The sequence below is a fragment of the Dendrobates tinctorius genome, unplaced genomic scaffold (assembly GCF_039654945.1).
Source record: "Dendrobates tinctorius isolate UK_male_01 unplaced genomic scaffold, ASM3965494v1 ptg000060l, whole genome shotgun sequence".
Classification (NCBI taxonomy): Eukaryota; Metazoa; Chordata; class Amphibia; order Anura; family Dendrobatidae; genus Dendrobates; species Dendrobates tinctorius.
Window position 1 is genome coordinate 24,329,614 of NW_027361728.1, and position 14,127 is coordinate 24,343,740.

Genomic DNA, 14,127 nt, shown 5'->3' on the forward strand with positions numbered 1-14,127 from the left:
CAGACAGTGGGACGTCCTAAAGCAGTCCCTGGGTAGGGAGCATACATCTGCTAATACCCCATGTACCACTGACTTAACACTGTGGTACTGCCGATTGCAGGATGCGTCTGCCGAGAGCCGCATCCGTAGAGGCCTGAGAATGAATTTGGTAATGTTTTGTACAAGTATGCAGACTGGACCAAGTCGCAGCCTTGCAGACCTGTTCTACCGAGGCATGGTGCCGAATGGCCCAAGAGGCGCCCAACTGAGCGGGTAGAGTGTGCCTTAATCCCTACTGGGACAGGCGTGTTCCTGACACGGTAGGATTCTTGAATCGCCAAGCGTATCCACCTGGCTAGCGTTGCTTTTGAAGCGGCTAGACCCTTCCTATGCCCCTCTGGAAGTATGAACAGGGCATCCGACTTGCGGAAGGGAGCCGTCCATGAGATGTACCGTCTCAAAGCCCTAACCACATCCAGGGTGTGGAGGGCCTTCTCAATGCAATGGACTGGTGCCGGACAAAAGGAAGGCAAAACAATTTCCTCATTGAGATGGAAAAAGGATACGACTTTGGGCAGGAAGAACAGGGGCATCCTGAGAATTGCCTTGTCCTGATGAAAATTCAGGAACGGAGGGCGGCAGGGACAGGGCCGCCAATTCCGAAATTGGTCTGATTGATGTAATTGCCACTAGAAAGACCACCTTCCAAGAGAGGACGGTCAGTGGCACTTCCTGCAGCGGTTCGAAAGGAGCCTCCTGTAAGGCCCCGAGAACCAGGTTAAGGTCCCATGACTCCAATGGCCTATAAGGAGGCGCCACATGGGAGACTCCCTGAATGAATGTCTTGACCTGAAGTTTGGTGGCAATTTTGCGCTGGAATAGCACTGACAAGGCCGAAATCTGGCCCTTGAACGAGCTAAGCGCGAGGCTTGACTTTAATCCGGAATGAAGGAATTCCAATATGGCTGGAATTGAAAACACCAGAGGGGATCGACCATGATCCTTGCACCATGAAAAGAAGGTTTTCCAGGTGAGGTGATAGATGCGCATGGACACAGACTTCCTAGCACTAATCATGGTGGAAATCCGTCATGAGAGAACCCAGCCTGTGCTAAAATCCAGGATTCAACGGCCACACCATCAAAGACAGGGCCCCGGAGTTCTGGTGGTAAATCGGGCCCTGAGAGAGTAGATCCATGCGATCTGGAAGTCGGCGACCAGTTGTATCAGTTCTGCATACCATGCTCGGCGCGGCTAGGATCACTGGTACTCCCTCCGTTCTGATCTTCTTGATGACCTTCGGAAGCAAAGGGAAGAGGGGGGGGGGGGGGGGGGGGAAGATGTACGGGAGCCGGAACTGGTGCCACGACAGAACTAGGGCATCCGCTCCGATGGCGCATGGATCGGGCAACGAATCGAGGAACCTTGTTGTTTAGTCTCGAGGCCATGAGATCCACATCCGGAGTCCCCCAACGATGACAAATCTGCTGAAAGACTTCCTGATGAAGAGACCACTCTCCCGAGGTAAGGCCCTGGCGACTGAGAAAATCTTCCACCCAATTCTCTACGCTTGGGATGTGGATTGCTGAGATGGGCGAATGGTTGGTCTCGGCCCAATGGAGGATGTGACTCACTTCAGGCATGGCCATCCTGCTCCGAGTACCTCCCTGGCGGTTGATATACGCTACAGCGGTAGCGTTGTCGGATTGGATCCTGATGGGGTGACCTGCGAGATGGTGGAAACTCCGTAGAGCTAATCTGATCGCACGTATCTCCAAGATGTTGATGGGGAGACGTGACTCTCGAATTGACCGACGACCATGTGCCGTGTGGTGACGAAAGACTGCACCCCAGCCCAGAAGACTTGCGTTGGTGGTTACTACCAACCATCTTACTGGGATAAAAGACCTCCCTTGACTCAGAAAGGACTTCAGTGTCCACCACTTGAGGGCTTGTCTGACCCGCAGGGACAGAAGGAACCGACGGTCCAGGGAGAACGGGTTCTTGTCCCAAGCTAACAGCAACGCGTGTTGTAAGGGACGGAGATGGAACTGTGCAAATGGAACTGCTTCCATTGCGGCCACCATATTTCCGAGAACTCTCATGCTGAAACGAATGGAGTGAGAAGCCGGTCGGGAAAGAGTCCGCGGTGCCTGTTGTAAGGCTTGGGTCTTTTCTGGAGGGAGAACGACCAACCTGTGGGAAGTGTCCAAGTTCATTCCTAAAAAGAAAATCTGCTGGGCCGGTTTGGGAAAGACTTTTCGAAGTTTATCTTCCAGCCCAGGTGAAAAATTGTTTTTTTTACTGTTATATCCACGGATTCCTCGCAGGCTGGAAGGGACGGACCCTTGATGAGCAGGTCGTCCAGATACGGTAACACCACCACTCCCCGAAAGTGGAGAATGGCCATGACAGCCGCCATGACCTTGGTAAAGACCCTGGGGGCGGTGACGAGTCTGAAGGGCAAGGCAACAAACTGGAAGTGTTCCTCGTGAATTGCAAAACGCAGGAACTGCTGGTGGGACAGGCAGATCGGAATGTGAAGGTAAGCATCCTTGATGTCGATGGATGCTAGGAACTCTCCTTTTTCCATGGAAACGACAACTGATTGGAGAGATTCCATTCGGAATCGCCGTACCTTGACAAACTGATTTAACAGTTTGAGATCCAGTATGGGCCGCATCGCCCCGTCGTCCTTTGGAACCAAAAAAAGGTTTGAATAAAAACCCCTGAACCTTCCGTGATGAGGAACAGGAATGATGACTCCGTCCCTTTGCAGAGCCTGAACAGCACGAAGGAAGGCTCTTGTCTTTAATGGGGGGGGAAGAGAGGGAATGAAAATTCTATCTTGTATCCGGAGGACACCAGCTCCCTGACCCACTTGTCGTGGACGACCGCGAGCCAGGTGTGACTGAAGGAAAGTAGACGACCGCCTACTTTGTCGGTGTCCGCCGGATACCGCTACAAGTCATTGTGTAGAAGACCTATGGGGTCTGGTTCCCCTAGATCCAGATGCCCTTGGCCTGGGCTTCCAAGATCGGTTAGTTATGTATGAGACCTGGGAGCCTCTGTCTCCGCGCGAGGACCATCTTGATTCGGAAGAGAAGGTAGTGGAGGACCAACCGGAATTGTTGCGAAAAGGACGAAAACGAGTCGGCTGTTGGCTCCAAAACGGCCGAACAGCCTTTTGTTGAGGAAGGAATTTACTCTTTCCCCCGGTAGTATCAAAAATGAGCTGGTCCAGTTTCTCTCCAAAAAGACGACCAGTCTGATAGGGCAGGGAAGTTAACGATCTTTTAGATGTGGCATCCACCCACCAGGCGCGGAGCCATAGGGCTCTTCTAATGGAGATTGCATTAGCGGCAGTTTGAGCAGCGCAATTGGCGGCATCTAAAGAAGCGTCCACTACAAAGTCCGCTGCGTGAATTAACTGCCTGGCAACCCTGGTTGCCTCTGGATGAAGATTGGTACCCTGGAAGGCAGTTATTAAGACTTCTGCCCAAGCGGCCATTGCCTTAGTGACCCAAGTCGCCACGAAGGAAGGAAAAAAGCGCCGCTCCTGAAGCGTCAAAAAACTGAGCAGGCAAGGTAGTCAATTTGACGATCAGAGGGGTTTCTGACTGAGGAGCCCTCAGCGATGGATAGGAGCGATTTAGAAGACGCGATACAGGAGGGTCCACCGAAGGGGACTGTAACCAATCCTTCATTAGGTCTGGCGCAAAAGGGTATTTGGTCTCAGTAGACTTTTTCCCTGTGAACCGCTTATGTGGCCGATCCCTATGTTTCTGGACAATGTCCTTAAACTCCGGGTGGCTGGCAAATAACCTGCATACACGTTTGGTCCTCTTAAATGAGATAGCGTGTGCTGGAGCGGGAATATTTTCCTCATCCAACTCCAGAATCCTGTTGACTGATTCTATAAGAGAATCAAGCGACTCTTGGTCAGTTGGAGGATTCTGAGGGGCTGACGTGTCAGATTCAAATTCAGAGTCGTGCTCGCTGCGAACAATAGGAGGGAGAGCGAGAGACAGAACTCGCCGGTGATGAGGCGCAAGCGTGACTAGGGGACGCACCATGGGTCCGCTTTCTAGCCTGACCATCCCTTGAGCGAGTACAGCCCCAGCTGGTGGATGGTTCCCCGCCGTCGCAAGAGCCCTGCTCGGGCGGTAAAGACGCTTTCTGACTTAAGGATGCTTCCCGGAGGGAGTCTATGGCCTGGGTCAGTGACTCCACCGACCGTGACAGAGATGCAGCCCACTCAGGGGGACTAAACGCAGGAAGCCCCGCAGCAGCGATGGGCGTTGGAGCACAGGCCGGGTCGCAGTCCGTGCATAACGGATTAGTCTGGGCACTTGTCAAGGCAGTCTTGCAAGTGGTACACGCGGTAAAAATAGCAGTGTGCTTCTTAGCAGCCCGTTTAGCCTCCTTAGATTTAGACATAGCGCTCCTGAAAGGGTTAAAGGCAGATTCTGGTCTGCAGCTGCAGGGAATGTGCCGGGGAGGGGTTAAGCTTTGTTCTGAGGGCAGATTCAGTTTACCCAGGTCCTGTGCTGTGTCCCCGGGAGGAATAGCGCGGTGGCCCTGTGGTGTCAACCGGTATCCGGCACAGTGCGCGCCTCACAGCCTATTTCCAGAGCCGGCTGAGGTAAATTTCATGGCCACCCCGAGACTAGGATTGCGCCTCTCGTAAGAGACGAGAGGTGCCAAGGAGGGGAGGCGGCGGTGATAGCATAGGCAGCGCTACTCAAATTGCGGCCTAGTAGGCCGGAAACTAAATTTTTGGCCTATCCGCGGTAAGCGCCGAGGGCGGGGAGGGGGCGGCGCTATTCAAATCGCAGCCTAGTAGGCTGGAAAAGCCAGGGACTAAATTTTAGGCCTACCCATGTAAGCGCCAAGAGCAGAGGGGCTTGCCGCGATGGGGCGCCGGAGCACTGCTGCTGAGACAAAGTCAGCGCCTCTCCCGGGGACCAGGACCCGACCCCATACCTCTACTCCAGCGCTCAGGCCTGCCGTCGCTGTCCTGGCCATCCATGCAGGTCTTCTCATCCTCCTGGGCTGATGTAGCAAAGCTGGAGGAGTTCTTAAAGGGGTATGCTCAATCGATCTACCCTATAGGTAGGGGGATGGAGAGCTATGGGGCTGATTCAGGGCATTCGGGAGCGCTGTAGGCAAGGTCCTCCGCCGGTCTCCATGCACTCCATGCTGCCCTTGCCCTCATATCGGTCCACCGTAAGTAAATAATAATCATCAGAGGAATCAGCCCCGTTCGTCGCAGGAAAGTGTACGGGGAGGTATACTCCGCGTTCTTGCCTGTTGTTGGTTTGGGGGAGAGCTGGCCGTAGAAAGGAACCGTCTCCCTCTTCACTCTGTTAATTAAAAAATAAATATTTACAGAAAATCCAAAAATAAAATAAAAAAACGGTCGGGTCTGAAAGCAGACCCAAGTGCCTCCTGCAGACACTAAGCAAGAACTGGAGAAATCTCATCCAGCGAGAGGGTGTATACTGCAGGGGAGGAGTTAACTTTTTTTTCTGGTTTACTTAGTGTCCTCCTAGTGGCCAGCAGCATAACACCCACTGTCTGTGTCCCCCAATGAGGCGTAGGAGAAATATATATATATCCTAACTAAACTTGACAAATATATAATGTATGCACACTGTAGTTAGATTATTTTCTCAATTTAGGACTAAACAGTCTCACTTAAAAAAAAAAAAAAAATTCCCTTATACAATTGTATTTCTAAGCAGTCTCATTGTCAGACTTCACATGAGATCAGGCAAAGTAAGACACTTCAGCAGTGCCAGACACTTTGGATAGATTTTTCAGCACAAAAAACACCATCATTAGGAAATAAAATCTGTTTCGTCAAATGACAGTGACTATTTAAAGGGTCAGTGTGTGTTCACAGTAGTTTTGGTTTCCACTGCATCCTTTCGCACAGTCACCTTTACGCTCTTTTTCTCCTCAGAGCCGTCGGTCATCAGATAAGCTTTGTCACCATCCGTCCCCTCCACACTCAGGAAGCAGTTAGTGGTGTGTCCAATGCCGCTCGGCAACACCTTGTCCCACAACATGGAGTTTATCACCGTGCTCTTCCCGCTGCTAGTTCTGAAATACCAGGCAACGATTAAGCAATTCACTTATATCATTGACACAGATATACAATATCACATACAAGCGGAATATGAAAGTGTCATTTTGGACACAGTAACACGATCATCCCTGCCCATCGTCAGAAGTATGTGCCAATGACAAGTTCATGATGCCTTCATTTTTACACTCCTATTTTGTTTTTATATCCTTGTTTTGAATAATGGCACTTTTCTGCACATGGTGATATCAAATATGTTTTTATTCATCTATTATATATGGGGGAAAAGGAGATTTGAATTTTTATATATTTTCCATTTACAAAAAAAAATTTCTCTTAAGACTTTTAGAGAACGTGAACCTGCAGTTTGTTTTGTATTCTGCAATACAACAGTATATAAACAAAAGTCTTAGTTACTCACCGATTAACGGTATTTTTCGGAGTCCATGACAGCACCACCTGAGAGAGGGGATCCGCCCTTTAGGAACAGGAAACCTACAGATACAAAAAGGGTGGCACCTCTCCCACGCATCAGTTGGATTACAGAGCACAAGAGGACTTCCAAGGTTAATGCATGATTTATGTACAGTATTCTTTACAATTATAACGTTTATCACAAGTGAGCATATACAAGAAAAAAGACGTGCACACCCCAATTAAACTAAAGGGAGGGAATATACGGGTGCTGTCATGGACTCCGAAAAATACCGTTAACCGGTGAGTAACTAAGACTTTATTCGGTCGTCCATGACAGCACCACCTGAGAGATTTACAGAGAGTAATATCAGCTTTAGGGAGGGACTACAGCCTGCAGCACCCTTACACCAAAAGAGAGGTCTGTGGAAGCACCCAGGTCTAGCCTATAATGACTATAAAAGGTGCTCGGAGAGGACCAAGTGGCCGCCTTACATATCTGGTCGATGGAGACTTCTGATCTTTCGGCCCATGAGGTTGCCATTGCCCTGGTGGAATGCGCCCTCAGCTTTCCGGGTGGCGACCTGCCCTTTGATGTGTATGCTATTGCAATCGCCTCTCTAATCCATCTGACTAGTGTATTTTTTGATGCTCTACAACCTTTTCTGGGGCCTTGATGAGAGATAAATAGGGCATTATCTTTCTTCCAGGGATCGGTGACTGACAGATATTCTATGAGGCCTCTCCTGAGATCCAGGGTGTGTAGTTTCCTTTCTTTTTCGTTAGTTGGATTAGGGAGGAAGGATGGAAGAACTATCTCCTGTGTCCTATGGAAACTAGAAACTACCTTTGGCAAGTACGCTGGATCAGGTCTAAGTATTACCCTATCCTCTTTAAACTGTAAATAAGGAGGACACCTAGATAAGGCCTGAATATCGCTTATTCTGCGAGCTGATGTTAGAGCTACCAGGAAGGCTACCTTGAGGGACAGGTTTTTTAGGGAAGCCGACGAGATAGGTTCGAATGGAGTCTCTGTCATAGCAGTGAGGACTAGGTTCAAGTCCCACGGCATAAACCTATCCTTCATTATTGGCCTGGATCTACCTGCTGCCTTAATGAATCTGTTTATCCAATAATTACCAGCAATGTTACAGCTAAACAGAGCCCCCAAGGCTGACACTTGTACTTTAAGGGTACTGGTAGAGAGTCCCATGTCTAGACCTTTTTGTAGGAACTCTAATATCTGCATTATAGGTGCTGAATCCCCAGCGATTACTTCTGAGTTTTGAAGGAATTTTTTCCAAATTCTAACGTAAATTTTTGTGGTAATGATTTTCCTACTCTTAAGTAGGGTGTTAATTAGGTCTGCGGAGAAACCCTTCTCTTCTAATAATGACCGTTCAAACTCCACGCCGTCAGATGAAGGCCAGCCACCTGAGATGGAAGACTGGGCCCTGGGACAGGAGATCCGGGATGTCCGGCAGAACCCAAGGATCAGACACCGACATGGTCCTGAGGCATGAGAACCATGCTCTCCTGGGCCAAAATGGAGCGATGACTATAACCCTTGCTCTGTCTTTCCTGATTTTCCTCATCACCAGGGGTAGAAGAGATAGGGGAGGGAAGGCGTAGGCTAGTTTGAAGTCCCAGTTTATCAGGAAGGCATCTACCGCCAGAGGATTTTCTCTGGGATTCAGGGAGCAGAATTGTTTCAATTGCGTGTTGTCTCTGGTGGCGAATAGGTCTACCTCTGGATATCCCCACTTTTGAACAATCAGATTGAATATGGAGGTGTTTAAAGACCATTCCCCTTGCTTTAGCCGATTGCGGCTTAAAAAGTCTGCCGTGATGTTGTCTTTCCCTTTTATATGCAATGCTGTTAAAGATAGGAAGTATTGTTCTGCTAGATGGAACAACCGCTCTGCTACAAACATCAGGGGTCTGGAACGGGTTCCGCCTTGATGATTGATGTATGCCACGGTGACCTGATTGTCGGAGAACACTCGCACGTGATGGCCCTGTAGGTACACAAGGAGCTTTTTAGCCGCCTGTTCTACTGCTGTCAATTCTTTTAGGTTAGATGACATTCCTAACTGATGATGTTGCCATTGGTCCTGGACTAAAATTTCACCCATATGAGCTCCCCAACCGTAAGGACTAGCATCCGTGGTGACTATGCGGGTTACGTTATACTCCCAGGGCACCCCTTTTGATAAGTTATCCTTGTCTAACCACCACTCTAGGGACTCCCTTGTGTTACGGGATAAGGTTAGCTGACCCTCCAAGTAACCTCCAAGGACTTTTTGATGTAATAAGACCTCGCTCTGTAGTTTCCTTGCATGAAACTGGGCCCACTGGACTGCCGGGATACAGGCCGAAAGAGAGCCTAGAAGGGACATGGCTTTTCTGAGGGACATGGTGGGGTTATTGGAGGCGTTCAGGATCTGATAATGGAGGCGAACAAGCTTGTCCGGAGGCAGACGGCATTCCTGTTTTTCAGAATCCAGGGTTAGGCCCAAAAGTTGTTGGACTTTCATTGGCTGCAACCGGGACTTTTTGACGTTCAGCAACCATCCTAACCGTTCTAGGGCAGACATTGCCTTTTGTAGCTGTTGTAAACAATGGTTCGCCGTTTTACCTACAATAAGAAAATCGTCCAGGTAGGGGATCACCAGAATGTTCGATTCACGTAGATGGGCCATGACCTCCGCTATCACCTTAGTAAACACTCGGGGAGCGACTGCCACTCCAAAAGGGAGGGCCGCATATTGGAAATGTCGAATTGACCCATCCAACTGAACCGCCACTCTGAGGAACCGCTGATGGCCTGCATGGATGGGTATATGGTAGTATGCGTCTTTTAGATCTAACACCACCATGAAGCAGTTTTGGAACAGCAATTTTATTGCAGACTTAATCGTTTCCATTTTAAAGGGACGTATGACCAAAAACTTGTTGAGGGCCTTAAGGTTAATTATTGTCCTAAAGGAACTGTCCGGTTTGCGGACCAGGAACAGAGGGGAGTAGAATCCCTTCACCCATTCTTCCTCTGGAACCTCTATCAGGACTTTCTTAGCGCACAGGTTATGAACCTCGGCTTCCAGGGCAGCTTGTTCTGCAGCAGACGACCTGAGTGGGGTGATTTTAAATTGATCAAGGGGAACCCTAGAAAACTCTAGTCGTAGTCCCACGGCTATTATCCCCAATATCCAGCTGCTATTGGAGATCAGAGACCAGGATGGGTAGAAGGCAGCTAGTCTCCCTCCTACTGGGGCAACTAGTCATTGGGGCGGCTTTTTCGTATCCCGAGCTGGACCTTCCTGGCGCCCTCCCCCAAACATGAATCCTGTACCTTTCCTTTTTTTGTCATCCCATCTGCCCTGATCTCTGGACGGCCTTCTCCGGAAAAACCCTTTCCTGGCAAAGGGACGTCTGTAAGAGGGGTTCGGGAGACTGGGAAATTTCTTTTTGTCATCTCCAGCTTTCTCCAACAATTCGTCCAAGACGGGGCCGAATAGGTACTCCCCCTCGCAGGGAATGGAACAGAGACGGGACCGGGCTTGAATATCTCCTGGCCAGCATTTTAACCAGAGCGCTCTTCGCGCTGCATTAGACAGACCTGCGGCTTTAGCCGCCATTCTTGCAGAGTCTGCAGAAGCATCGGCTAAAAACGCCGCGGCATTCTGAATGATGGGCAAATTTTTCCGAATAGATGATCTTGAAGCTCCATCTCTTAGTTCGGAATCTAGCTGATCTAGCCAGACCATCATAGATCTGGCTGTACAGGTGGCAGCTACCGCTGGTCTTAACGCGCCTGCTGACATCTCCCATGTCCCTTTAAGGAAAGAATCCGCTTTTTTATCTAACGGATCTTTCAGGGAGGCCATATCGTCAAACGGTATGGCGGATTTTTTAGATGCTTTGGCTACTGCTGCATCTAGTTTCGGGGCTTTATCCCATCTGTTTACTACCGGGTTATCAAAGGGGTATCTCCGCTTAAAGGCTGGTGGCATGGAGCCCCTTTTCTCCGGTCTCTTCCATTCTCTATCAATTAGGCTCTGAACCTTTTCGTTCAATGGAAAAACTTTACGTTTTTTGGGGTCCAACCCCCCGAACATTATGTCCTGTGCTGAGAGTTCCCGTTTTTTTTCCGCTACCCCCATGGTGGACCGTATAGCTTTCACTAATCTGTCCATCTGGTCTAAGGGGAAGCAGAACCGGCTAGAGTCTTCATCCGAGGAAGACGACGAGGAGGCCGAGGAGTCCGAGGAATTGTCCCCCTTCCCAGGGGCGACTGAGGCCTCCGAGCCTGAACCACTAGCCTCTCTTCTCCTAGAAGGTTCTCTTTGAGGTAAAGCTTTCATTTCTGCCCTGATCATGTCTCTCAGGTTTGAAGTGAAGTCAGGTGTCTCTTCCGCTACCTGCATAAACGGGGGAGAGTATAAGGGCCTGACAATCTACCCCTGGACTCCCTGTCCTTAATAACTCCTACCGTCTGCCGTATGCATGGCTGGCATAACTTTTTAGGGTGGCCATCTGGTAGGGGGGAACTACAGAGGGCACATTCCCTGTGTTTCTGTTTTCCCGTAACCTTCTTCCCCTGAAAAAGAACATAAGGGAACACTGCATCAGGGTACATTCACGGAGATCTCTTACCCATGCAAATGAGGCAGGTACCGGATCACGGAGGGAGGCAGGGGGGTCCTTTCTGGAGGAACTTTCGCGGCTCTGGTCGCTAGTTCGTCTCCGTTTCTTCTGCTGGCTACTCGTATTGGCCTGTTTCTGCGGGCGCTCCTGCGCCTCGTCCTGCTGGACTAAGGGGGCTTCCGACGTATCCATTGCTGGGGCCTTCAGAAGCACCCCAGCGGCGTCCCCATCTGCCTTATATGGCCTCCTGTCCGGGTCAGCAGGCAACCTGCCATAGCACCACCCACCCGGCTTTGCGTTCCCTCCCCCATGCTCCGGCCCTCCTTGCCTTCGCCGGGTCGCCGCGCGACCCCCGGACCGGCATGCACCCGCGGCGCGCGCCGGAGGTCGGCCGGCACCCGACTTCCGGTATCGGCGCTATCGCTCCGCCCCTTCCGCCGCGTCACTTCCGCCGCTCACAGAGCCCTGCGGGAGCGCGCGCGAAGGAGCCGCGCAGCCCTGCCCGGAGTGCCAGCCCCCCCCCCGCGCCCGCCGCCATGAGCCCGGCCAGGGGACAGCACCGACCGGAAGGACCGGGCCTGGGGAAGCGCACCGGGGCATACATACCAGGTGCTGGCTTTGGAGACGGCATCCACCGGACCCCTGCTCCACCTGCTTCGTCCACTGCCGTGGTGACCTACCCGGCCCCACCGTGGCGCTTCCAGGGACCCCGCACTGACCGAGGTAGGAGACCCCCTCGCTACCTGGGTCGGTCAGCCGGCCTGGGTATTCAATGAAGATTCCATGACGGACGATCTGTAGAGAGTCCTGTCCTCTAGGGACAGGAAACCAACTGATGCGTGGGAGAGGTGCCACCCTTTTTGTATCTGTAGGTTTCCTGTTCCTAAAGGGCGGATCCCCTCTCTCAGGTGGTGCTGTCATGGACGACCGAATAAAAGGGAATTTTATTACGCCTGTTCACAGGCATTCGGGTCTTAAGCCCACAGATACCATGACAAGCAACAAATGTGTTGTTGGGGGGGGGGCACTTACATTTGTATGAATTACAGGCTGCTGTCTGTCAGTGATTGACAAAGGCATTTAAATGGTTATGAAAGTTGGCATCTCAGGGGTATGGTGTTGGCATAGCGCCTCAGCCCGCTTCATACATTGCCACCTGACATATCACGCACCAGAACATCATTTGTTGAGAAAGGTGTTAAACAATATGGACACCTTTGTGAATTTTTTTACATTTCTCCTCTCTATTGCAGATATATTAGCTTGTAATAAGCTACGCTATAATTTATGTTATGGTTCAACTGGGCATTATCAGAAATTTGCCTCAGAGAGGGTGCACTACTTCCACTGCGTGAGGATGACCAATCATAAGAAGGCAGTGTCACACAGGGGAGAATAGAACATGCCTTCCTCTTCTCACTGATCTCTGCAGTTACTGTCAGAGATACAGAAGAGCTGAGTTATGCATCATCATCAAACACTTTCAGATCTCATCATACGGCAGTCAGTTTGGGGGGGGAGGGGGGGAAGCGAAAATAAAAACTATATTATACTCAGCACTGCAGCCATTATTATTCCATGATTTGGCTGGTTTGACATGCTCAAAGTGGTGAAAGATTGTTTAACTCATTTAGAAACCCCCAATGAGCAGGGAAACAATGAGCCGCTGAAAGGTGTAAAATTTTAAAACAAATTTCAATAATTTTTTTAGATCCATAAATACATTTATCTTTAAAAAAAATCCCCGTATCGTTTAACCCCTTCCTGACACGACGTACTGGTATGTCGTATGTTGGGAGGCAAAGTAGGAAGCGGGTTTTGACTAGGAGTTTGCAATTGTTATCTCTTTCTCTGTGCTACTCTCAACTGATTTATGACCACAAGCCACGGCAAAATTGAGCTGAACTTTGTCGTCATACATCAGCTGAGAGAAACTCACTACAAGATAAAAGATTAATAAAATTCCCCATCAGAACAAGCAGATTTACAGATTCTCCATTAACTTAGCAGCCAGCGATGATCAGAAAGCCTGTGAAAGCCAAACGGTGTCAAATTTTGAAATCCGATTGCAAAAATTATTTTCAACCAAAAATACATGTTAAATCAAAAAAGGTGTCTCTCGTTTAACCCCTTATTAAGTAGCCATTTTAAACATTTTACTTATGTGGAAATGCCTAATTTTTAACAGAGCGTTAATATTCATATTCAATATTGAAATATTTTAGGAATACCTTCCAAAAAATGCCACTTTCATGTGTCTCCGTGACAAAACTTCGCCAATTCCAGCCAGCTTTCTTTTATAGCTCTGTATCTCCCTTAGGTCATCTTCAGTTGTTATGTTTCTTAATTCTGGATTTCGATAAGTTTCTATGTAAGAAAAGAAAAGTTGCATTTTTGGAAATTTGTACAAAAAAACCATGCGTTTTTGCATGCGTTTGCGTTTTTTATGCGCATGTGTTCTCTAGTTGTCACATTTCACAGGAGGAAAATCCTTGAAAAATCCTTGAAACAGACTCCAGCAAACAATGTTTCTTTGTGTAGGGGGTGGTTTAAACCAGTGTTTACTCTTAAAACACATGCGTACGCAAGCGGACGCACGTCCATGCGCACACCTGCGTTCCCATAGACTGTAAAGCGTTTTTTTTCACGCCTTTGGACGGACCCAAAAATGCAACATGTTGCGTCCGGCGTGCCTAGATGCACACCTGGAAAACCGCATGCACATGAAACTGCAGACGAACGCATGCAAACGCAAGATCATGCGTACGCCATGTTAAACATACAGTTGTGGCCAAAAGTATTGACACCCCTGCAATTTTGTCAGATAATACTCAGTTTCTTCCTGAAAATGATTGCAAACACAAATTCTTTGGTATTATCTTCATTTAATTTGTCTTAAATGAAAAAACACAAAAGAGAATGAAGCAAAGAGCAAAGCATTGATCATTTCACAAAAAACTCCAAAAATGGGCCAGACAAAAGTATTGGCACCCTCA

The 14,127-nt window shown here is 49.2% G+C and overlaps 1 protein-coding gene across 3 annotated transcripts in view; it reads right to left on the minus strand.

The window, feature by feature from the left end:
• The window catches only part of MFN1 (mitofusin 1), a 68,826-nt gene that overhangs the window by 22,735 nt on the left and 31,964 nt on the right, over positions 1 to 14,127 (minus strand). For all 3 annotated transcript variants that reach the window (XM_073578795.1, XM_073578794.1, XM_073578793.1), the window contains exons 3-4: positions 13,363 to 13,498; positions 5,925 to 6,087 (exon numbers count right to left, since the gene is read on the minus strand). In XM_073578795.1, the coding sequence (XP_073434896.1) occupies positions 5,925 to 6,087; positions 13,363 to 13,498 (299 nt within the window). The remainder of the gene's footprint in view (positions 1 to 5,924; positions 6,088 to 13,362; positions 13,499 to 14,127) is intronic.